The 27,748-nt window shown below is 28.9% G+C and overlaps 1 protein-coding gene across 6 annotated transcripts in view; it reads right to left on the bottom strand.

Moving 5' to 3' along the window:
• Positions 1 to 27,748, bottom strand: part of LOC130666404 (transient receptor potential cation channel trpm) — a 51,787-nt gene that overhangs the window by 17,022 nt on the left and 7,017 nt on the right. For 3 of the 6 annotated variants that reach the window (XM_057467364.1, XM_057467365.1, XM_057467367.1), the window contains 7 exons: positions 23,317 to 23,373; positions 15,127 to 15,313; positions 14,815 to 15,028; positions 13,830 to 13,989; positions 12,643 to 12,779; positions 11,308 to 11,464; positions 11,074 to 11,233 (listed from right to left, as the gene is read on the bottom strand). In XM_057467364.1, the coding sequence (XP_057323347.1) occupies positions 11,074 to 11,233; positions 11,308 to 11,464; positions 12,643 to 12,779; positions 13,830 to 13,989; positions 14,815 to 15,028; positions 15,127 to 15,313; positions 23,317 to 23,373 (1,072 nt within the window). The remainder of the gene's footprint in view (positions 1 to 11,073; positions 11,234 to 11,307; positions 11,465 to 12,642; positions 12,780 to 13,829; positions 13,990 to 14,814; positions 15,029 to 15,126; positions 15,314 to 23,316; positions 23,374 to 27,748) is intronic. The other 3 variants (XM_057467366.1, XM_057467368.1, XM_057467369.1) reach the window with 1 other exon arrangement.

Here is a 27,748-nt window from a genome sequence, read left to right as displayed (position 1 = left end):
CACACAAACGTATGCTTGGAAAAGAAGACGATCTCCCCTGATTAAAAAAGTGAATTGAAAAGTATTGAAAATTATCTCAATTCTTTTCAATCCCTCGGCGGGTTTGGAAAGTATTGAATGGAATTGAAATTTCGATCGTTTGAATACTTTCCAATTCCAAAGTGGAATTCGAAAGTATTGAAAAGAATTCAATCTTTCATCATTTCAATTTAGGTATTGAGAAGGATTCGGAAAAATTCAAAAATTTCAATTCATTTCAATCTTTTTCAATCCCACACTTGATCGAAATATCGGATTATTTAGGTATTGAGAAGGATTCGGAAAAATTCAAAAATTTCAATTCATTTCAATCTTTTTCAATCCCACTCATGACCCGAAATGTGAAATTATTTAGGTATTGAGAAGGATTCAGAAAGATTCAAAAATTTCAATTCATTTCAATCTTTTTCAATCCCACACTTGATCGAAATATCGGATTATTTAGGTATTGAGAAGGATTCGGAAAGATTTAAAAATTTCAATTCATTTCAATCTTTTTCAATCCCACACTTGATCCGAAATATCGGACTATTTAGGTATTGAGAAGGATTCAGAAAGATTCAAAAATTTCAATTCATTTCAATCTTTTTCAATCCCACACTTGATCGAAATATCGGATTATTTAGGTATTGAGAAGGATTCGGAAAGATTTAAAAATTTCAATTCATTTCAATCTTTTTCAATCCCACTCATGACCCGAAATGTGAAATTATTTAGGTATTGAGAAGGATTCAGAAAGATTCAAAAATTTCAATTCATTTCAATCTTTTTCAATCCCACACTTGATCGAAATATCGGATTATTTAGGTATTGAGAAGGATTCGGAAAAATTCAAAAATTTCAATTCATTTCAATCTTTTTCAATCCCACTCATGACCCGAAATGTGAAATTATTTAGGTATTGAGAAGGATTCAGAAAGATTCAAAAATTTCAATTCATTTCAATCTTTTTCAATCCCACACTTGATCGAAATATCGGATTATTTAGGTATTGAGAAGGATTCGGAAAGATTTAAAAATTTCAATTCATTTCAATCTTTTTCAATCCCACACTTGATCCGAAATATCGGACTATTTAGGTATTGAGAAGGATTCAGAAAGATTCAAAAATTTCAATTCATTTCAATCTTTTTCAATCCCACACTTGATCGAAATATCGGATTATTTAGGTATTGAGAAGGATTCGGAAAGATTCAAAAATTTCAATTCATTTCAATCTTTTTCAATTCCACACATGACCCGAAATGTGATATTATTTAGGTATTGAGAAGGATTCAGAAAGATTAAAAATATCAATTCATTTGAATCTTTTTCAATTCCTCGGAAGTTCAGAAATTCTTTTATTATTTTGGGATTGAAAAGTATTCATTTTATGTCAAAATGAATACCTTGGGGTATAGAAGTATTCGAAAGGATTCATTTCTCATCTTTTTCAATACTTTTCAATTCACTTTTTTAATCAGGGTCTTTATCTCTCTATAACTTAATATTTATTTTAAAATTAAAAAAAATTTTGTATCTTTTTTTTTTCAACACAATACGAGTAACTTTTTTTTTCTTTTTGAAAATATGTATTTAAACTCATATTCTAATGCAATTAGATAGTTTGAGATTTTTCATAAAAATTTCAACCTAATAATTGTAATTTTTATTGTAATTAAATGTAAATTTTATAAAATAAATCAACAACTTTTAATCATAACCTATGAAAAAGAAATGAATTAGAGAGAATTTATTTAGATAGCCGCTAGGGGTAATTTTTACTCGTAATTGTGAGTAAAAATTAATTTAATTGATTTTTATTCACTGAAAGAGTAAAATTTTGTAATTCAAAAGTAAAAAGTTGTAATGGTCCAAGATAACTCGATTGAGAGTAATTTTTAGAATAAACGACATGGCAACATTCATTCAAAAATTCGTTCCGTGTACTAACATTATAAATTTTTTTATATTTTTAAAAATGTTTTTGTTATAAATTTTTTTCATGGGGGATTAGTGTTTGAAATTATAACCCGGAACCTGGGTATCAATGTCGGGAATTTCAACACTCTAAACAATAAATTTTATAAATCGTGTCATAAATTTTTCAAATTTCGGTTACGAATTGTAAAATTGAAATATTAATTTTTGTTGCATGGATAATAAATTTTAATACTTATTATCATTTGTCGAGACAAATTTTAAGCTGAAAAAATTATGTTTTGATTAAAATATTGGGTCGAAGCCACAAAGCTAAGACCCGTTCTGGATAAAATTAACGTAAGAAAACTTTCAAGTTCAAATTCGTTGTCAAAAAAATTGTATTTAACAACTCTACTATAAGTGTCTAGAAAGGAACAGGATTTTAAAGCCCACGCCATCTGGTGTTAAAATCATAAACTCATAAATTATGAACGGATGTGATCAGCATTGTTAATCCAATACATAAGGTAACCCCTCTATCGACCAGTTAAGCGTAGTTTTTTTTTTCGAATTAAGAATCAAAATATAAAAAACCAATTCATGTATAAAACAATAATAGAACCTTGAAGCTTATACATTTAACTTCAAATTAAAAAAAAATTTATGTAAAAATATTTACTAGAAATTAAACAATGAATGAAAATAACTTAAATTCCTGATGTCCCCTCTATCGGCCACATTATAGATAAAATGTTAGCTGCTTGGATATATATAATTTATTTAAATCTATTCTAAATATTTATATTTATTTTGAAATATAGTTTAATCAATTTGTTTGTTTATTTTGACATTAACAAATTAAATTAAATATTTTGCATATAAATACTGATAACCTCCAAAAAAATAAAACTAAGGTGGCCGATAATGCATACAAAGATAATTTTCTTGTATCTATATTCTGCCACCGTATTTTTAATATAAATTAGGCGAAAATCATTAAATTTTTAGCTCGTAAAATAACTATGAAACGAGCTAATAAGATTTCAACAAAAAAATGGACTTTTATTGTTATTTTTAATTAGTAATCGGTTATTGAGAAAACAATAAGCTTTAACCTACTCAATAAGAAATCACCAGAAATCACATCTGATGCACCCCCGATGAAAAAAGATTTTATACAATTGTATAAAATTATATACAAAAAATGGCCCGATCCAATTGTATACAACTATATAGAAATTGTATACAATTCAATATAATTATATACAGTTTGTATAGAATTGTATACAATTTCTATACAAATTGTATACAATTGGATCGGGCCATTTTTTCTATCCAATTATATATAGTCCATATATAATTGATATATAATTCTATACAATTGTATAAAATCTTTTTTCATCGGGCCACTATTTTTTTTTCAATTATAAATAGTCCAGTCGAGATAAAGATTTTTGCTGGTCAAAATTCCTGGCCGACTTATATTTTCACAGAATAATTAAAAATATTGCGTTCCAAAAGGTAAATGCGCAATGCTATAGGTTAGTAGGGATCCATATTTCATGAACGTACTAGGAACGGTTACCATAAATTTCTCTCCGTGTAACAAACTACAGCACATGGATAAAAAAACCTTAATAAAACTTAAAGAACAAAAAATGATGAATAAAATGAGCCCTTATTTAAGTTCCTACGAGCTGTAATTTGTAATTTATTTAAATGTTAATTAATTTTCTCGTCAACTCGATGTTATTTTTTATACATCAGCTGGTTCGACGCCGAAACTTACTGAAGTTCGAGGATGCATGACGAAGCTACGCGCGCGCTCGTTCGGGAAAATTAAAATTTGAAAAATTACTTTTTATTTTCTAGCTGAAAGACATTTATATTTAATTTAACGAAAAAATTAAATAGTGATTAAATTGTTATTCCTATAAAAAATAATTAAATGGATCAATTCTTAGCTTAAATGTTTTTCAACAATATTAAAAATTAAAAATATGTTCTTTTCCGTAATTTATTTTATTTTTTATTAAAATCGATTGCCTAATTATTTTAATATCTTAAAATTATAAATAAAAAAAATTTGTATATTTCCATTGCAACTATTATTTATTAGTTTACATAACTCTCTCATATATAACTGACCATCAACTGGAATGACAATAATAATAAAAATAATGATAATAATAATTATAATGGTAAAAATAATAATAATATTAGTTATAAAATCATAATTAAAACGAAATTTTCATTGATAAAAATGAATTTTAAATGTCGTCATCAGATGCATCAGAAAATTCATCATCGTCTATGGTAACATCTAAAAATTCTTCAACCTCCTCTTCGTCGTTTACATCTTTCTCAGATTCTATGCTATCATTATCAGAATTATTTCAGAAGCTTCAAAATTAGTGCACGACACTCCAACACAATGTCTGCAAGCATGAGAGCATTTTAGACCTGATTTTCTACCGTCATAAGAGTTGTTGCTGCATCCTTTTTTACATCCGATATAAAAGAACGTGGTTTAACTGCAGCCATAATAGTGTGAGCTATACCTAGCACTTTTTTCTCAGATGATTTTCCATCATTATCTTTGTTATTTCCAATGATGGTATTTAACAGTAATTTTAAAGATTTTGGAACATCATCGTCAGCTTTTTTGATGGAGTCTTCTCCAGCTGGATGACTATCTGATTCATAGGGAGTCATCCTGATATCATCTCGAATAATATTAGCAGCCATCTCGATAATTGCATCTCGTTTTTCTAAATCAGTTTTCGGAGCACTTGCGTAAAAATGATCTAATAATATTTTTTTTTCACTTGCACTTCGAAATGTGACAATGGTTTTATTTTTACTGATGTTTGAGAAAATGATATCTTCACCATACTTGCCAATTAACTTACTTTTAATATACCGAGGAGCCGGAACTTCAGTTTCATTATTAATATTAAATTTGACCGCACAGTCGGTAACAGCATTTTGGACCAGCTCTTCAAAAATAAATTGATTACCATCAAAACTTTCAATATAACTACAAATATTATCAATAACTGCTGCATAAGAAGGATTTGATGGTCGTCCTACGTTTGCAAGTGCTGGTTTTTTAACTATAAATGTTTTATAACATGGTGAATGATAAACAGCTTCTAACGTGTCTAAATCAAGATCTTCATGGAAGATACTTTTAATTTTTTGTGACTGAGGATCATCTCTGTCCTTTGCAATTGTTAATAAATTTTGAATTAAATTAGATTGCGGTTTTACACAAGAAATCTTACGCCGTTTGCTTAATGTTTTTCGTTTTTCATCTGCTTCTGAACAACGGTCTCCACATATAAAACAAAATGATTTAAAATTAAAATGCTGATTTACATCTGATTCGTTCATCGAATTTTCGTTTTCACGACTTTCAATATTTCGCTTCTTCGCCGCACTCACATTTCTTTCGTTGGTATACGATTTCCGACATTTCTCATGTACTACAATTGACGTATGTTTTTCCCATTCATGCCATAAATTATCATTTCGATTTTTACTTGCTTCGGTTAATGTTGATAGTCCCGCCGAAACTGTGACAACCTTGAAATCACTCAAGTTTTCTCCACATAAAACACACAAATCTAAATCTTCACTTTTGACTTCCATTCTTGCTTTACGAATAATGGTTTAAAAAATTTAATTTATAATTAATAGAATTATAGTAATATTTTATTTCACTATCGTTGTAAAAACCAGAAATTTTATTCACTTTGAAAACTGTTGAGTAACGTCTGTACACTGCTAAAGTCTTTGAATGAATATCAGTTATTGCTGCAAAGAATATTTACTGACCATTTTCTGTGGCAATTGTAGAAATTATTTTTGAAAGTGGGGATTAAATAATTATAAGTTGAGTAGGTATAAAGGGACAAAAGGAGCGATTTGACCTGGACTGAGTTTGGATAATGAAACAATTAACTATGACAAAGAAAATAGCTACTCAGAATTTTCGATACTTCTGTCGTTACTAATTGTAATGACTTTTTAATTTGTCTATGCTCTAACAATAAAAATAAAATTTACAAATTATGTTGAGTATGAGAATAAGACAGACTAATTTAAAATATATTGTTTTCAGCTTACGCACAAACGTCCTTTCATATCAAATTATATTAGATTAAGGGGTTATATACAGTTAGAATTTTCAAAAAATCGATTTTTTTTTTTTTTTATTTTCTTAATGTACATATATTTAAGAATACACACAGAAAATTTTATTTCGTTCCGGTGATAATTTTCGAAGTTATACGCAAATTTGAAAAGGCGTTTCAGAGTGCACGGAAAAAAAATATTGCTCTTCGAACGATCTAAAGTATAGTAACTCGTAGATCGTTACCACAACAATACGTATGCTTCTGGTAACAGTAGACGGAAAAAAAATTCTAGTTAAATTTACAATGCTAACATCGTAATTTGTCCTATTAATTATTGTATTGGTGGACTAGACTTTTCACATCGTAATTTTTACGATGTAGGGTTGGAAATTTCATTTAAGAAATAATACTTCAGACAAACAATACGAAGTCGTAAGCTCTTTAATATAAATTACGATGTAACATCGTAAAATTTGAAGAGAAATCTTAAATAAAAGATTAAAATAATAATCGTTCGGCAGTTGGATTCGAACCCGAGTCCTTTCGAGAGCGAAGTGTCTGACGCCTTGGACCACTCGGCCACTGAAGGTCCTCCACTATATGATGTTTTTAAGATCCATATAAACGACTTGCGGAGACCCAGTTACTATTTAAAAAGTACGATGTAACATCGTACTTTTTATAGCTTCCACCGTATTATAACAGAGGCAGCACTGTAATATTTATTTTGTTAAAAAGTAAATAGAAACATTAAATGTACGGATAAATATAGTTTTTAAAGTGTAATTTTTATTTATTTTTTTTTACGATGTTAAATTGTAATTTTTGCAATAATTTTTAATCCTAAAAGTCTTTGTTAAAATTACGATGTTAAATAATAAAAAATATAACCCACATAATAAATTTTGAAATAAAACATTTAAAAATTGACAGTAATGAAAGTCTAGTCCGAGATTACGATGTTAACATCGTAAATTTCGGTAGAATTTTTTTTCCGTGTACCGTATCGTTCCAGTAACTATCTATTAGATAGCTGTGAGCCCTATACGACTTTCCGTAGTCGTTACCTCACACAGCACCGTCTAACTTAACTAAACATCCATTTTCGCGCCAACTTTTGAATATTGTATAATTGTTGCTAGCAGACGTTTAATAAAAAAAATAGTGTAAAAAATAATTGTGATATTGAAATATGGACCCACGGGTAATTAATAAATTAACAGAGTAGAATCTCCGTAACTATGTTGATATATTTATTGATAAGTGTTTTTTTATGCTTTTTGTAATCAAATATACATTTATAACCAAAAATCTAATTATTATATATAGTCGATGTTTTATAATTTAAATGTGATACGTAAATAGAAGAACAAATAATTAATGAACAAATGAGATCTGAATTATTATTTAATTTAATATTAAATTACTAATAAATAAATTCAAAAAATTAAAAGATATATTTATATTTATATTTAAAATTTATTTAGACTATAACTAACTAATAAATCAGTTTTATAAATTATTTTATTGAATCAAATAACTTTGAATAAGCAAATAACTTGCTTATCATTCATTTATGAATGATAAAGGTTTTTAAATATCTAATATAATTTTCAATGTGTGTGACGTCAGATAGGGCTCAGAACGATATCGTATAGATCTCAGAGCTATCCACCGTATTGTTGTCAGAACAGTACAGTAGATCGTTGCAGTAACAATCTAGTAGATAACTTTTTCGTATTGTTACTGTAACTATACAGTATACTTCTCAGAACAATATTTTTTTCTCCGTGTGCTTGAAAGTACAAGGCCGGAGCGGCAGCGCTTACCTGGAACGCTGTCCTTTTTATGCACTTGCCTATTGTAACTGAGCGTGTTCAGCCGATGAAAGTTCTTAGTAGTCTGAGTAAGTTACTCAGCGCACTGAACTAAGTTTTCGGTCTGGACACTTTACAGATACTAACTAACTTTTTTCTGGCCGCCATTTTACTTAGTATACATTTTACCGCGTAAACCACTAAAGTAAACAATAATAATTAGTAAAGTGCAAATCTGTACATGTATGCTAAAAATATTATTCAATATATTATCCATTAGAACTTACTTATTTTGATATAAATAATATCAGCAATAAATAAGACAACACGAGCAAACAGGTTATGACTCCCTAAACTATAGTAAGAGCTAACAGCGTGTCCAGGCCGAAAACAAACTGCACTCAGACAAACAGACCAAAATTTCTTTTAGGCTGAGTAACTTACTCAGACTACTAAGAACTTTCATCGGCTGAACACGCTCAATGTAAATATGTAAAGAATAAAAACTGAAGAAAACGGAAGTTATACAGTTAAGATTGCAACAATTAAAATTTAAAAAAAAAATTATATTATATATTTATATGTAACATAATACCAAACTTTCATTAATTTTCTGTTCTTCTTATTTATCATTATAATTATAAAAAAAAAAATTTTAATCAGTTTTTGATCTATAAATCAAAATCTGATTAAAAATAATAGACAGATAAAGTCCGATTTTGATCTAGATTAGAACAGCAGCAGATCAAAAATTAATAAAAATAAGTCTGAAAATAGTCTTAATAAGGAATAGTCAGTGCGAAACTAGATTAAAATTCACGGACTAATTAAATGTAAAAAAAAAAAAAAAATTGAATAAAAATAACTTAAAATTTTTAGTTGATTTGTAACAGATCAAATTGTTCGTCCCGCGAAGTAAATCATTATTTTTCTTATTTCTAATCACCAATATTTCTTGAAATAATGAATCGATTTTGACGTTCAAGGTGATATTCGATGCAGTTTTCTAATCACTAACATTCGACAAACCACCGTCATCAATGAGTTCGACGATTTAGATTTTATTAGAGAAACACACTTTTTCGCAATGCTTTTAACTACGGTTTCTCTTGAACGAATAAACCGATTTTGAGGGTTGAGGTGTGGCATTCGACGCGGCTTATGAAGTTTGAGAGCCAATTAGATTTTGGAATTAATTACATCATTACAAGCATTCTATTCCCGTACGTATTGGATTAATAATGCTAATCGCATCCGTTCATAATATATGAGATTATGACTTCAACACCAGATGGCGTCGACCTTAAAATCCTGTTCCTTTCTAGACATTTATAGTAGAGTTGTTAAATACAATTTTTTTGACAACGAATTTGAACTTGAAAGTTTTTTTACGTTAATTTTATCCAGAACGGGTCTTAGCTTTGTGGCTTCGACCCAATATTTCAATCAAAACATAATTTTTTCAGCTTAAAATTTGTCTCGACAAATGATAATAAGTATTAAAATTTATTATCCATGCAACAAAAATTAATATATCAATTTTACAATTCGTAACCGAAATTTGAAAAATTTATGACACGATTTATAAAATTTATTGTTTAGAATGTTAAAATTCCCTAAATTGTCACCCAGGTTCCAGGTTATAATTTCAAACACTAATCTCCCGTGAAAAAAATTTATAACAAAAACATGTTCAAAAATATAAAAAATTTGTATTTGTAGTGTGAATAAAATATGTTGAAAATACATAATAGTATATTGTACAACTAGTGCTGTAAGTTGTCGATTGCCCACGAGAGCAAAGTTGAGCGCACGAACGAAGTAAGTGCGCTCATTTGCTTGTGTCAGCTATTAACCCTTAACGGACACACAAAGTGATTAGTAACCCCAGGCTTAAAAAAAGTGGGATTAGAGGTCTTAAACCTTTCAAATAAATACAATAAGCGCCATCTGCCGGTGACAGACATGTGTGAGATGTGACTTCACTACATAGAAAGCCAAAGAAATGCACAGTGGCGTTGTGAGCGTTCGTTTTATCGGCCAGGGGTAACTAGTTACCCCAGTGTGGCCGTAACCGCAGTTCAGTCACAATATTTATTTTATTTTTATCAACTTATTTCAGTGTCAATCGATAAAATAAAGGTAAGTTGATCATTTTTTAGTGACAAAAAATTTTTTTTCATCTTAGTTGTTATTAAATCTAGTCTATTTATATAGTATAGTGCCGGATAGCTCAACTGGTAGAGCACTCGGCGCGATACCGAATTGGTCTGGGTTCGATTCCCAGTTCGGGCTATCTATATTTTTCTCAATTTATCTATAAATTGTCTTATTGAGAAGGTTATTTGCATGTTTGCATGTTTAGGTTTCCACTATATTTAAATCTACGTGATTGTTCATAAATATGTATTTTTAAGACAATAAAACGCAAAAGAAGTCAATTTCATGATTTGTAATTTTTTTCATTTTTCCTTCCAGTAATTTTGCAAAATAACTATACTTTTTTAAGAATTGGTGGATACTGTAATTTTTTTGTGTTAGTGGTATATATTGTGCGGACAACCCTAAAGTTTTAGTCGTTAATATTGCAAAATGGCGGAGTAGTGAATTTTTTTGCAAAAAAAGCCATTTTTTCAGAATTTTGACCTATATGACCAGTTTTTAGAACGCCATCTATAAATTAACCAAGTTAAACCATTAGAAATATTGAAGAACTCGTCAACGAACATGACCCAATTAGTTAAAAGTCTCAAAAACATTTACACATCTTGTCTGGCCGGGTTTTTCAGCGTGAGGTAATGAGTTACCCCATGTGGCCGTTATGAGGCCTGAGGGAGGTGTGGCCGTTAAGGGTTAAAAAAATATTTTTCATACATATTTTATATACATATATTTTTAATATATTTTTTTAACTTCCTGCTAAGAAAATTAAAAATTTTCAAAAATTCGAGGTTATCGGTTTCGTTTTGATTTTCGAACAATTCGGAAAGTTATCAGCAGACGTCGACCGTTAGAGGTCCTAGCATGTTTTTTTGGGCCACTCTCACATATATATTATTTACATGCGTAAAAAAATTTCTTTTAGTCACGCGTAAGAAGTGGAACTTCTGACGCGCATACATAAGTACACGCACCCAGTTGTATTTTTTTATAATCAAATTAAAATAACTTACCAAATGTTTTTTACGAGTACATTGGAGTAATTCAGAATATAATTGTGCCGCTTGTTCTTGTGAAACTTTAAAAGTATCTTTAATTTTTTCAAATAAATGTTCTTTCATGCTTTCTAAACGTACATCACTGGTGCTATCACTATCACCCTCAACTGCATATCTTGAAAATAAATACAATGAAATTTAAAAAAAAAGATCGCAAGTTCAAAATAAGAGAATAATAAAAATTCATACTTATGCATAAAAGCAATGATATCCGCAGCACGACCAGTTCCATCACAAACAACTACAGGAACCGGAGGATCATCAGTAACGTATTCGAGAACTGATCTAACAGTATTAGTTCCACCCTCAATAACTAGTGCAACTACTGGAATGCTACTATGAGTATCTATAAATTCAAATAATAATTTATCGAGTGAAAACTTATCCAGTTATTGGATTACAATTTTTTACCATATTAGAGAAGTTGCATGTTTTTCAATTTAAATTTTATTTTAAAGTATAATGAAAGATGTTAAGAAAAATTGAGGGAAAAGTATTGTAATAATTAATTTCTCGGTGAATTTTTAAATTAAAAACTTTTTTTAAAAAATGATATTCAAACGCTAGTGATGTAATTATATCGGTTCCGATGCACTATCGCACGGACAAACGGAAAAATATAACCTATGTGTTAAAAATATACAGGTTATATTTTTTCAGATTGTGAAAAAAAGATTTACTTGACAATTAGTGATGCGAGTCTGACCTATCAAGTAATTTTTTACCGTCGCGTCATATTCACAAGACCATCAGCAGACCGTTCATAAAATGACGGACCGTCACAATTGTGGCGACATTTTACAAACGCCTTTATAACTTTTATGTAAATTAAAATTTTGAAACCGCTATTTTCTTATAAATACTACAAGATAAGATTACGAAAGGAAAAATAAATTTTTCAATCAATTAAAAAGAAAGATTGTGTCCAATCATCTCGCTGGTTGTAACTGACAAAATTCTTGACTAAACGTTAATTTGTGACCAAAATTTAATGACAGTCACGAATCACCTGGCTAGATGTTACTGATCAAATTTGTGACAAAAAATTTTTTGATGGTCATTTCGTATTAAAACAGTCTCGTCATTTCGGATAGACGGTCACAAGACCATCAGCGGACCGAAACTCAAAATGGCGGTCATTCCGCATCAGTATTGACACTAGTTATTTTTTTAGGTTAAGTTTTACTAATTTGTTACGACCAGTGCAGCCAGATCGTGGGATATTTTTACCCCCTCCTGCCATTACACTCCATGCTATTTCACCGCGAGAAGGGGTAAAAATATCCCACGATCTGGCAGCACTGGTTACGACAGAGGTCCTCAATAATCGAAAATACAATGAATAGTTTGACTTTCATAGATTCTCAACTACAGTAGATGTAATGACGTCATAACCAATTATAAGTTGTCTTTTTTACACCAAAATTTATTCATTTTTTGTAATTAATTTATAAAAAAAATGAAAACGTTGGCTTGAAAAAATTTTTGATAAGAAATGAATACGACTTCTCTATTAAAACTTACATGGCTGTAGTTTTAAGTTTGATATATATTTTTCCAGCTTCCTTCGTAATACTATTTCAGCGCCATATCGCCCACCAGTACCATTATCAACGAGCAAAAAGTAAGCATGACGATTGTTTAATACTGCATACTTTGACCTATTGACATTGTCTCAATAAATATCATTTAATTTAATAATGCAACCCTCGCGGTTTTGCGAATGCCGTAAATTTTCGGCATTTATACACATGCCGTAAATTTACCGTAATAATTTGGTAATAATATGGTTATATTGGCCAGTTTTTTTTGCTGTACTTATACTGTAGAGTTACCAGATTACTATAGTAAAATTACTATAAAAATGCCGAACTTTTACCAAAAAAATGCCGTAAAAAAACTATAAAAATGCCGAACTTTTACCGAAAAAATGCTATATAAATACCGCAATAATGCGATAATTTTATAATAATAAAATCGTATTTTTTTGGTAATTATACCGTAGATATCCCGCGATTTTGCCAGATTTATCCTGATACAATGAAAAATTGTAAAAAATTTGGTTTTATTTTATATTTGCTTCTGCGGTTAAAATCATCGAAAATGTGCAAAGTGTAAAATTTTATATTTTATTCTATTAGTTCACACATTTCTTATTGAAACAAAAGAATGTAAGTGAAAATAAGAATCCGGGAAAATTGAGGTTTTCAATTTTCTTAAGTTTGCTTGTATAGATATAAATGCAATTAGTATCAACTTTCGAATAAGCGATTTGGCATAATGGTTAACAGATCAGGCTTTAAATCATTAGGACTCGGGATCGAGCCCACGAGTTGGCGGTTTTTTTTTTTTTTTTTTTTTCATGACAGTTATTGTACATATAACTTTATAATGTTATATATAATTATATATAATTAAATAAAATTTTATATAATTATATATAATTTTTGTTCCGGGTAGAACGGTTTGGTGCTGCAAAAATGCCGAAAATATGCTGTATAATTACGGTTTTAATGCTGTTAAAATACCGTATTTTTTCTGTTTTATTACCGTAAATATTCTGAATTTTTTTCGTAAATTTTTGGTAGTGATGCGGCAAAAAAACTGGCCAAAATAACTTGAATAATACCATATTTATGCAGTATTTATACCGTATAGTTCCGGTATTATTTCGGTATTTCCAAAACCGCGAGGGAATCAATAATAATTACCATGGAGATGATATTGAATCATAGGGAACTTCGTTTCCTCGTCCTATTAATTCGTGGTTTTTTTCTAGTATTCCCCAAGGTGCAATTCCTATGCTGACAACACGACCCTGACGCTGTGCACGTTCTAATAGCAAAGCATCGCCTACCTGCCGGGTAACACCTGAAATAAAAATGAATAATAAATAGAGAATGTAAAAATAAATAAATTTTATACACTGATAGAAAATTTATATTGACTCAAGAAATATTTTCTTGAACCAAGAATTTATTTCTGAAGAAAACCAATTGCCTTGCTTCAAGAAATTCTTGTCTTGATTTAGATTTTCTTGGCTCTATAGATTTTGTATCTTCGATGGATAACTCTCGTGTCTTGACCCGAAACTATATTATCTTCAATCGATACTATCGAATTCTTCAAGCAAGACCACTTGTCTTCAACTAAAAATGTCGTATTATTATTTTAAGAACTTTAAATTTTTGGTTCAAGTAATAATTCCTTGATAGAAGATGTTTTTAAAGTAATGAAAAAAAAAATTTTTTTTTAAATAAATTTCTACTTTAACATATCTGAAGTAAATGAATGTAGTCCTAAAAAATCACTTTAAAACTTTTTATTTTTAAAATAAAAAAAAAAGTTTTTTCTCAAGCTGAGTAAATTGATATCTTGATTTAAAAATCGCGCCATTCTCGAAACGAGTCGGTAAAGTCTTAAACCTACATTTTGCCTATCTTAATCCAAGAGCAAGAAATTCTTGAGCGAAATATGTCAGAATTTTGTTTCAAAACAAAAAAGGCTTCATCGAAAAATCAAATTCTCAAACAAAGAATTTTTTTTCTCTATCCGAGAATTTCAATTTTTTGGTTCAAGGACTTATTTCTTGAATTAAAACAATTAAAAATTTTGAAACAAGAACCACATTTTGAAGAAAAAAATTTTTCTTGAATCAAGATAGTTTTTCTATCAGTGTAATAGCTATTTAAATACCAGTATTTGTTCCTCCTGTGAATATCCATGCTCCAGTTGTTTTAGCGGCTTTTAAAAGTCCTTTACGTAAGACCTTTTTCAAAGCTGGCTGAAGCTCAAAATTAGATCTGCCTCCATGAACTGTTATCAATAATCTTGGAAGACCTAAATTCCATTCACGGCACAAAAGTTGAACTATCGGCTCTGGTCGAGTATCATGGGCTAACCGAACATACTACAAATAGTTTAATAATATTATTTCTATAAAAACATAAAAGAAAAAAATAATAAAATTAACAATACTTATTAATAATATTAATATAAAATATATACTTCAGCTTTGGTGGGGTGAGGGCCGCCTTGAAACTCGATAGTGCCGTATGCGTCAGTAGCTGAAGCACGTGTATTTTTTCCTGGTGACCACTGATCCCTTTCTGCCTCAGCTGCATTTCCAGTTGCATAATTCTGCACATCTGCTCCTGTACCACAGTGGTGAGTGTAGGAATGCCCACAGCAACATCTGAAATAATATATTTTATATATACTTAATTAATGTACCATACAAACAACATTATTATTTAGTTTACATATTTAGCGAACAATTTCAATCCCTCGCAGTTATAGATTACGTTATAAATTACATTATATTATTTATACTTAAAATATATTTCAAAGTTCAAATAACAAAAAAAATGACTTTATATATACATTAGACTGGGCCAAAAAAATCGACTATTTTTTTTTTAACGATACTGTGAAAATATTATTTGGGATGACAAAAAAAATTATTGTGAAAATTTGAGCCCTTAATATTGATACTAAGAGATGTATCATCGCAATTTTTGATTTTTATTGAATGAGCGGGTCTTTGTTTCATAACTCTCAAACAATCGAGATAAACAAAATAGACTTGAATACATTTCTTGTAGGGAATTGAATGCTCTACAAAAAAAGTCTCTTAACAATTTTTGCTAAATTCTCAACTTCAACTTTGAATAACTTTCGAAGGAGTGAATTTAGCAAAAGATTGTTGAGAGACTTTTTGTAGAGCATTGAATATTCATTGGCTTTTTTTCGAAAACTGATTTTTACATTAAGGGGGGTATTCTGGTCTAGAAATAAAAAAAAATCGATTTTTTTTTTCATATTTTCATAGTTTAACTATTTAAGAATATGTCTACGAGAGAATTTTTCAAAATTAAAATTATTTTCGGAGAAATAAGTATTTTGCTGAGCTGGCATCCAAACCGGTTGGGCTGCAACTAATCGAACCAGAGGCCAGAACTGCTCGAATGGAAAACAGAAACGCCGAAAATAGTTTTTTCGAAGTCGAGGAAGGTTCGATGTATGCAGCAGAAATGGCAGATTGAATAAATGTAAGTTAAAAATATAATTTTATGACTTAGACTGCAAAAATTTTACTTGAAACTTTAAACGCGTTTTTCTCAGAACTGTCTTTTTGAATCTGATACCCGTGATTTCTCAGGTTCTACCGAACCTATTTACTTGAAATTTTAAGAGAGTCTCTTTTAGGGACTTGTCTATGTCCAGAACTACGGCCATCCCCAAATTTTAATTTTTACTATTTTTAAAAAATCGAAGAATGTCCAAAAAAGTGGTACAAAAATTTTTTTTTTCTTTAGGCAGTCGCCATTTTGTAAAAAAAATTTTTTCCAACTTTTCCGTAGTTCCAGACATTGCGACATTATTATAGATTGATAATCTTTGTTATTTTTTGGTTTCAGATTGCTAGGAGAGTTAAGATCGTGGGTATGGTCACGCACCAAATTTTTTAGACTGCCCACTTCATCAGCTGATAACTAACGGAATTTTGAATTTTTTTTACTTTTTAATTTTTTTTTGTATGCTTCTAATGTGAATAAATAATGTATAAAGAAATTGATACTAAAAATATTGCTTGCTTTTTTTTTACAGCACTTCAAAAATTACCTAAAATTCATGTCTCTAGACCAGAATACCCACTTAATTACAAAATTTCACAGTTGAACAATCAAATTGTAAAATCATACCAATGTTCAAGGCATGATTATAAAGAAACGGTTCATCTGACAAAAAATTTTAATCAGACCTTCTTTGTAGAGCATTCAATTTCCTACAAGAAATGTCTTTAAGTCTATTTTGTTTATCTCGATTGTTTGAGAGTTATGAGACAAAAACCCGCTCATTCAAAAATTGCGATGATACACCTCTTAATATCAATATTAAGGGCTCAAATTTTCACAATAATTTTTTTTTGTCATCCCAAGTAATATTTTCACAGTATCGTTAAAAAAAAAATAGTCGATTTTTTTGGCCCAGTCTAATATATTTATTAAGGTCATTCGTGTTGAACAAACATTTTTTTTTTCACCCCCACAACGAAATATCAAAGTGTATATTGAAAAAAAAATCACTAAAACTTTTAGTCATTAAGTTTATTTCTAAGTACTTTTATTTTGATTTTTAAGTTTTTTTGTTCAAAACGCATAGGAAATTTTACTTTTTTTTTACAATTCTTTATTGCTCAGCCGCATTTCAAGTTGTCGGATCGCTGTTTGCGGTATTTTGGAGGCAATATAAATCTCTTTAAAAGTTTTCGTAGTAATTTTACTGAGAAATTCACATTAAAAATGTAAAAAATACTTTGTCGGAAATTTAATTCTCTACAAAAAATGTCCTCTCACTTAAGTGGCTGAAGTTCTTCGTTCGCGTGATAGAGGGATTTGATTAATTTTTTTAATAAAATATTAGTCAAAAATTTTATCGAAGTTTATCAAATTCAATTCTTCTTATTTTCATAAATGGGTTGAATTAATAAAAAAAAAACATCTGGGCAACCGTTGGCCCTGCGGGCCAGCCTCAAAACTTCCCGCTATTTTTGAGCTCGAAAACATTGTCGTGAATACGTTTTCGAACGCTTTGAGCTGGAAAATATTCTTAACTGCAATTATTTTTTATGAGCTCTTCAAGCTCAAACAAGTTGCGTTAAATGTTCGAGTTAAAAAATTTAAGAATCGAAAATAATGAATGAACAAGCGTTTATTAAATTTTTATTCACGATTATGTTCAATAAAATAAATATATTCAGGCAGAAATCAATGTAAGAGACCAAAATGAGGATGAAAACGAGTTTTGATCCGAGCGCTAACACATAAAATGTCCGAGAAAAATGTTACAAAGGGTTTTCTTTCAAATTTTTCGATCATAATATTATTCAAACTAAAAAAAAGTTGCATTGCCTTACGTAGTGATCGAAAGAAACTATGATGACAAAAAGCTGGTATGATTTTTGGACCATTTAGTAAATTTTATTCTGAGTTATCCGAGAAAACCGAGGTAAATTGGTATTTTCAAATTTTTCGACACCGATATCTTTTAAACTAATTAACCAAATGTGACGTTCAATGTGGCAATCGACGCGTTCTATTGAGTTCTGAAGCTGACTAGATTTAGAAATCGTTCGGATAAGTCACTTGAAAGATCATTGAAAAAAACAGTTTTTCACCATTTCTCCAATTTCTTTCTCCAACGATATCTCTCGAACAAATTGACCGATTAAGATGGTTCTTGCGACAATCGACGCGTTTTATTGATTTCTAGAGCTGAGTAGATTTTGGAAGTGATTGATCTTGTTGTTTTTGAGAAAATTTAGAAAAACAAAAAAAATTTTTTTTTTTTTTTTTTTTCATATTTTTTAATTAAGGTAGTACTACCGGTTTTAGAATTGACGTTCAGAATTTAATGAAACTTGGCATATTGGTACTTTATAATATCATAATTAAGCAGTTAAATTTTTGGAGGCCTACAGAGCACTGAAAAAAAGATATTAATATTTATAAATTTTTGCGTTTAACATTGATCCTTATGGGAAATCACAGACTTTATTTTATTTCACAAAACTGGACGTTGAGATTTCTTTAATTTTGGTATCAATAGAAAGAGAAAAATTTATTGAATATTATGTGCAAATAAAACCATAAACTCAGAGCCTGTGATAAGAACAATTAATAAATGATTGAGAAAAAAGTACTAGTCGACTTAAATGTGGCAACGACGCAGAAAAGGTTAAGACGCGCGCGAAATTCAAACATGCACCAATGCGGTATGTGAGAATATCAGTGTTATACAGATTTTTAAAAAACATATGATAATTTTTTATTTTTAATAAAGTTACATAAATAAATTGAGCAACATGTTATAAAATACTTTTTTTGTGCAGTTTATTAAATTTAACTCCGACATTTTTGATAATAAACATACGCAACTGATAATTAGTGTAAAAATAAACAAATGTATGCGCAATAGATTTCCGCGCATAAACTCATATGTTGAGTGAAACAGAATGTATTTCTGTCTCTTTAGTTTTTATGCGGCGTTGCCAAATGAAAATACTACTCTAGCCAAATTACACATAGCACTAATTTGACACCTGTGGTAACCGTAGTACTACCTTAATTCCGAGTCTATTCAATCGAATGATCTGAAATCTACAGAAAATTTGCTGGCTTACAAGCACTTTTGATTGCCGCAAAAACCATATAAATCGGTTGATTAGTTAAACATTTATAGAGTGTTCACACACCCACACACTCGGTCATCATTCACATAATTGATGGATTAATAGTTAAACTAACAATTTTACTGCACTGCAAATGATATGAACCGATGTGCAAGTTTTCTCATTGATAGCTCCGCTCTAGACTTCTTACAGTTATCTGTTGCATGCGCCCCATGTTTTTCGTTTTAAATCTTACAAGTATTTTCATAATTATTAAAAATTCACAATCATAAATTTTCAAGACTATCTGTAAGAAGTTCAGAATTTGTATGTGGTTTTAAATCTTCATAAGGCTCAGAGAAATTATTTTATCCTTTTTAGTCCGTTTTAAAAACGTGGTATATTAAAATTTTTTTTTTATTTCGATAATTATTATTGTAAATTTCGTTGTTTAGTCAATGTCAACTAAAAACCCAAATTATCATCAAAAAAATGATTTTCAAAACCAATACAGAAAAAACAATTAGACTCACAATAAAGTCACTATGAAAACTTTTGAAGAGCATTAAATTGCCTACAAAATACCGCAAACGGTGACACGACAGCTTGGAATACGGCGGAGCATTAGAGAAGTGTAAACAAATAGTTAGATTTTTGGAATATCTTGCTAAAGACCTTAGGGAATTTTTTTCTTGGTACCTACATCAATATTTTGCTGTGGGAGTTAAAAAAAAAAAAAAATTCGTTCAAAATGAATTACCCAAATATATACATATTAGGGTGACCAAAAAAACCGACTTTTTTTTGTTTTCGAGTCTTATATGAAAATTTGTTGGTTTGAATGTATTAAGAACCCTCTCCAAAAATAAGCTCGATAAACAATTTTTAGGGGATCGCTCGAGAAATTCGGAAATTCCAAAAATGACTGAAATTTTGATTTTTAAAAATTTCTTTTCCCTCGTGGCAAAAATATTTTCGATCTTTAAAATCAATGCCATGGTGAAAATTTTAGCTCGAAATGTAGATTTTTAAACGTCACTCAAGAATTTTGAATATTAAGGGGGTATTCTAGTGTACACAGTAAAAAACGAATTGTCAAAGTGTAAAAAAAACGTGTGTTAAAAATCTGAGTGTTGAATTTTTAACACTTTTGTGTGTCAATTTAACACACGGTATTTATCTTGTTTGAACTGTCGCAATCGATTGATTTTTTAACACACAAAAATGTCATTTTATTCGAAAGTAACACTTTTTATATGTTACTATGAAATCAACACACAAAATATGTTAAAAATAATGTCGAGTATCACAAAAGAATTCTTGGAAAATTTTTATTTTTAACGTATACGTGTGTAACTTTTTTTAACACTCGAAACATGTTAAAGTAACATATGAATAAGTGTAAAACGTTCGTTTTACACACGGTATGTGTTGATTTTGACGAATCTTTTTTTACTGTGTAGAGGCATAAATTTCAGGTAATTTTTGAAGTGCCGTAAAAAAAAGGCAATCAATATTTTTACTACACATTTTTTCATAAGTTATTTATTTATATTTCAAGAATACAGAAAAAAATAAAAAAAAAAAAAAAATTTTTTAATTTAAAAAATTAGCAGCTGATGAAGTAGGGGGTTTCAAAAAATTGGCACGTGACCGTACCCACGATTTCTCAAGTTCTACTGGACCGATTTACCTGAAATATTTGAGAGTCTTCTTTATAGACTTCTCTATGGTCGGAACTAGCCTCATCTCCAAATTTCAATTTTTACTATTTTAAAAAAATTCGAAGCAGTCAAAAAAAGTGGTACAAAATGTTTTTTTTATTTTTTCCCTAGTTCCATCCAAAGCGAAGTCTATAAAGAAGACTCAAAAAATTTCAGGTAAATCGGTTCAGTAGAACTTGAGAAATCGTGGGTACGGTCACGTGCCAATTTTTTGAGACCCCCTACTTCATCAGCTGCTAATTTTTTGAATTTAAAAATTTTTTTTTTTTTAAATTTTTTTCTGTATTCTTGAAATATTAATAAATAACTTATGAAAAAATGCGTAGTAAAAATATTGATTGCCTTTTTTTTACGGCACTTCAAAAATTACCTGAAATTCATGTCTCTACACTAGAATACCCCCTTACTACTTATCAAAAAAATTAACGGAACTAAAAAATTTCACAAGTTTTTTAGTGATTGTTGGCAATATTTTCGTGAAAAATGGTCGTATCGAAAATATAAAAAAAAAAAAAAACAATTTGAAGCTTGAAATCTCTACTTCGAAAGTCTTTTGGAAAAACAATTTTTTGAGACACGATTATTGCGTAATCATAAGAAATAGCTCGAGACAAAAATTTTCAAAATTTTTTGGTTTTGTTTTCTGGATCTACGGGACCGGGAAATTTTTTTTCAAGAAAACTAATTCATTGCTCGTTTAGAAAATTTATTCAGCTACAATTTGTTTTACTTTGCTTCTTAGTACGACCATTTGCCGCTGAGATATGAGCCTTCAAATAAAAAAGGATCCTTTTGTCTTTGATTATCGATATCCCAGCCACTACTGGTCGCACAGTAATTTTGAGGGCAACTCTAGAAACTTGAATAAACTCCCCACAAACCTCATTTGTCATTTTTGAAGAAAAACTAATTTTTTCTGTCTCGGGTTCTAGTTTAATTCGTTATGATATAAACTGATGGTAAAAAAATCGAGATGCTTTAATATTAATATTCAAAGGTCGCTCGAAAACATCCAAAAGACGGCGCTCGGAAACATTCAAAATTCGTGAGCGACGTTTAATTATTAAAATATTTAGCATATTCATGATTTTACAGATATAAACTATTGCTGCCACGAGAAAGAAAAAAATTTAAAAGAAAAATTCCGAATTTCATTCATTTTTGGAATCATCCAATTTGTGAGCGACTTCTTAAAATTTTGCTATCGAGCTGATTTTTTGAGAGGGTTTTTAAAATATGTGAAACCGACAAGTTTTCATATGAGACTCGAAATAAAAAAAAAAGTCGGTTTTTTGGGTCACCCTACACGGAAAAAAAATTCTAGTTAAATTTACAATGCTAACATCGTAATTTGTCCTATTAATTATTGTATTGGTGGACTAGACTTTTCACATCGTAATTTTTACGATGTAGGGTTGGAAATTTCATTTAAGAAATAATACTTCAGACAAACAATACGAAGTCTTAAGCTCTTTAATATAAATTACGATGTAACATCGTAAAGTTTGAAGAGAAATTTTAAATAAAAGATTAAAATAATAATCGTTCGGCAGTTGGATTCGAATCCGAGTCCTTTCGAGTGCGAAGTGTCCGACGCCTTGGACCACTCGGCCACTGAAGGGCCTACACTATAAGTTATTTTTAAGATTCATATAAACGACTTGCGGAGGACCCAGTTACTATTTAAAAAGTACGATGTAACATCGTACTTTTTATAGCTTCCATCGTATTATAACAGAGGCAGCACTGTAATATTTATTTTGTTAAAAAGTAAATAGAAATATTAAATGTACGAATAAATATAGTTTTTAAAGTGTAATTTTTATTTATTTTTTTTTACGATGTTAAATTGTAATTTTTGCAGTAATTTTTAATTCTAAAAGTCTTTGTTAAAATTACGATGTTAAATAGTAAAAAATATAACCCACATAATAAATTTTGAAATAAAACATTTAAAAATTGACGTTAATAAAAGTCTAGTCCGAGATTACGATGTTAACATCGTAAATTTTGGTAGAATTTTTTTTCCGTGTATTACAAATATGATCTTTGTATAATATAGTCCTGAATATGTTTAATGATAAGCTTTCAAAGCGTAGTGTTCAAAGCAATACGAAAATGAGTGATTATGATACAAGTGCATAATAATTAATAATTTTAATATTCATAACTAGTTAAGACACGATATCCTTCATACTGAAATAGTGTTATTTTATTAGTTTTTTAAGCATTATTTAATTATTGCAAAGCAATTATGGAATGAAATTTAAAGCGATGACATATGATCCTATCAACTCTCACCTGGAAGACGTGACTACATCGTACTCAGCAGATTTATCTCCCTGAACTTCTTCAAGCCTATGAATGGAATGAAAAAAAAAGAAAATAAATAATAAAAAAAAAAAAAAAAAGAAAACTAACAATAAATGTGAAAACATAAAATTCTTTACTCTAATGCTATAAATTATTTTAAAAAATAATGAAATTTATAAATGTAAACTTTTAAATTATGAAAAAAATAAAATTATTGCTGAATTGATATTTGTCATTAATACAATAAAGAAAGAAAACAATAAAATATATATTTAATTAACAAATGGTGTTTATGAATGAGATATATATTTTTATTATGTTAAATGAGTTAGTGATTTAGATAATAGAATAAAGATTTAAAATATTCATCAACTTAATTTACACGCAGAGAATTTTATAGTAAAAATTACCCAAAAATTTTAGGTATCGGTGGGGCACCTCAATAATAATGAGAATTAGACTGTTTGTTTCAGTAATTTTGCACGCCTCATAATACGAAGCGTTTGAGGTAGTGCTCTACTCTCAACACGTCAAGGACAAGCAATTTTCTGGCCTTAAAATGACTCTATAACGTTCATATTTTATCCATAGGATAAATATGAGTACACGTATATCAAGAAAAGACTGGAGAAAACTTACTTTATGTTTTTTAAAATCATTTGTTCTGCTACTTTAAAGAAAAAACGAGTTTGAAAAAAATTTTACTTGGACGTCCGGATGTCTGTATGTATTAACTCTTTTCGGATGTAGTCCGGATAACTGCTGAAAAAATTATCGTATCGAGAGCGGTTTTTTTTTTATTTTGTTTAGAATTTTCTCAAGATGAACCCTTTCGATATTCACTATCGTAGTTTCTATCGTTTTTTTAATATTAAATTAAAAGTGATGACTGATAGCATTTTTGTATACAAAATCCCGTGTATGTTTTTTTCACTGGTGCTACCTCTGACGGATATTTTTGCAAATCTCATATATATAGATATATTCTGTTATCGGCCTTTTACCGCTGCTGCATCCAGACGGCTTTTTTCGGCACAACTCTTTTTTACTTTCTTTCTATTTTTTTGACGTCAAATGTTGACATAAACAGTAGCAAAAAATTTTTTTTTGTTTTACTCCATAATTTAGGAATACAAGTTATTTTGACTTGAAAATTAAATAAGCGTTATGAGGCGTGCACTTTTGGATTTTCCAAACTTTTTAATTTAATTTTATTAAAATATACTCGAAAAGATAAAAATTTTTACTATACAACATAGTAATATTTCTGACATCAAAAAAATCTACAACTATATTTTAATCATTACAATAAAAAATAACTAGAAAAACTAGGTGCTTAAGAAAATTTGGATCAATTTAAATTTAAAAATTCTGATTTTTTAAATATTTTTTACCATACGGCAAAAAATATTGTAATAAAATTCCAAGAATAAATCCGGGTAGTACGAGAAGTAAATTCAACACTTTAAATGTCAGTGACGATACAAAAAAAAGAGTAATAACAACTATTATTTAACATTTAACTATTTTTTGATAGTACAATGTTTTTATTAGAATGAAGACTTTTAAAAAATCGGTTAATATTTCATAGCAGTTGTAAATAGTAAATCAATTAATTAAAAAAAAAAAAACAAAGACACACTTTTATTTAGCGAAAATAATTTTAACATCACATGAAATAATTCAAAATTATAACTAAATTTCTTTTTTTTAGTATGATAAAAATTTCAAATTTTAGTAAATGTCAAATTTAATATATCAATAGTCAAAATTTTTAAGCTAAATTTACATTCATAAAACGTCGATTTCATTTTGATTTTCCAAATCATTTTTTCGTGACCATCGCTTGAATTTTTAACATAAATTTTGTGTTAATTTTAAATTAACCCTCAATAAATGTTGATAATTTTGATTTTTTTACTAAATGACTCTTCCAAAGCGTTAAATAGTAGATCGATTTAAAATTTTTAAAGTAACACAGTCAAATGTGTTGATTTAACATAAAATAATCAACACAAAAAAATTAATACGGACCTGTTTTAACACAAATATGTAAAATTCTTTACTGTGTACACAGCATGGTAATTTTATCAAAAATCTTTTAAATTCGAGTTTGTTCGGAAATATTCGGCTCTTTTAGTTTAGCCTAGTACTGATAGGATAGAATGAATTACGTATCGTACTAAAATGTAAGCAAGCATCTCTATGTACATCTTGTCAATTTTCGTTTGTATTATAAGGTAAAAGACCCAGTTATTGACCCTGGCCCAGTTTCTGACCTTTTCAACTTTATTCTTACTAATTTAAAAAACTATAACTTCAAAAAGAAAATCAAGTTTTTCTTAATTTATTGTAATTTATTCTGAGCCTAATCAATGGCAATTTATAAAACATGGAAAATATTAACTGAATAAAAAAAAATATTTTAGCCATAAGTGGCGGAGGAAGCCATTTTTTAAGTAGAGTCTAAACAGTTTACGTTAGGAGGTGCGACGATTGAATCGGTGTCACCTGTTTTGGTCCCAAAACATTTCATCCCCGACAGCTCATCCCCGACACATTATCCGCACGACTAATCATCCTCGGACAATTAATCCCCGACAATATATCTGTGAGATAAATCATCCCGACGACTGTTCATCTTATGACATCTTAACCATGACAATCTACCTTATATTGATAATTATTTCTAATCATTTTTTATTTTAATCAATATCTGTACTATTATCAAGCACATCAAATCCATGAAAAAAATTATCTATACTTTTTTCCATCAACCGAATATTATGTAACTTTGAGTTTAGTAACCCAATGATTTAATTGAAACAACAACAATAATAATAATAATAATAATAATTACAATAATAATAACGATATTATCTAAAAGATCATTTAAATGTAGTCAAGTTTCGCGACTTCTGGATATTATGTTGTCTTGTATATTCAGTTGTTTTGTATAAGTGCCTTAAGCAATTGTGATACTAATTAGTTAACTATATTGATCGCTAAAAATTGATGTTAATAAGTAATTAAGAGATAATATTTTATTATTAATATAAAGTAAATAATTATTAACGATCGATTATGTACTATGGTGCTAAATGATGTGGTTATGAGAAAGTGTGTATTAAAATTATATTGATAAAATGTTCATAATTAACAATATTTATAGCTGGTTTATTGTATTTAATATTTTTATTGAAGTATCAATTGTCCAACAGGTAAATTATCGGGTATTATTTGTCTAAGTGTAATTTGTCATTGTCATGAATCGTCGCGGGGATGAATTGTCGGGGATGAATTGTCGGGGATGAGTTGTCGGGGATGAAATGTTTTGGGACTAAAACGCAGTGAACCAAAACGTGAGAACAGGCGCTAGCTAAAGTGACTTCTTATAATAAACATTTAATTTATTTATCTAAATAATAGTTTTAATTTATTGAAACTTCGTAAGTACTTTATAACCTACTCATGGTTTGTGTAATTTGAGGGTCAGAAACCAGGCCACTGTGAGGGTCAGAAACTGCGACCTGAAAAATTCAGCGGGTCAGAAACTAAGTCTCTGAATGTTAATTTTTAAAACGTCAATTTAAATTATTAATTCAATTCAAATAATTATTTTACGCGCATGACTTTATTTGACAAGTCATTAACTAGTCAATAGAATCAATATTTTTCTCATCAAATTAAATCTTACATTAATTATTATAGTATAACCCCAACCGGCACTCTAAAAAGGTCAGAAACTGGGCCCCTTACCTTAATTATAGATCTGTATTTAAACCCGCATGGAAAAGCTATACATTGTTAAAAGTATATAAAAAATATATGGTGAATATGTGATAAATATATAGCGGCAAAAATATCTATATTGAAAAATATATGTTTTTTACATATATTGGATTATATATTTATCATAATATATTTACTTGTATAATATACAAGTAAATATATTATGTATAATATGTATAATATACAAAACATCATATACAATGTATATGATGTTTTGTATTTTTCTATATATATTATCTCATATAATGCTCAATATATTCTTATCATATATGGATAGTATATATATAATTTACAAGTATAATATAATAAACTTGATGTATATATCCATATATTTTGACTCATATAATTAGTGGTATATGGTCTCTATATAATTGATTATATATGAAAGAATTTATATGATTAAATATATGGTTCACGGTATATTGGAATTATATTTTTCCAGTATATCAAAACTTATATTTTTCGCAATATATTGAAAATTTTATTTTTTTAATATACTTTTTCAATTTCTACACAATTCCACAAAAGAAAGTCAAATTTATTATTTTTTCTCCTTCTGTTCATTGACCTTATATTTACTGGCAATAACCTAAGAAAAGTAAAAAAAGTGCCATATATTTTGCAATAT

Source organism: Microplitis mediator, chromosome 4 (assembly GCF_029852145.1).
Source record: "Microplitis mediator isolate UGA2020A chromosome 4, iyMicMedi2.1, whole genome shotgun sequence".
NCBI lineage: Eukaryota > Metazoa > Arthropoda > Insecta > Hymenoptera > Braconidae > Microplitis > Microplitis mediator.
This window is presented reverse-complemented; position numbering and strand designations above follow the sequence as displayed.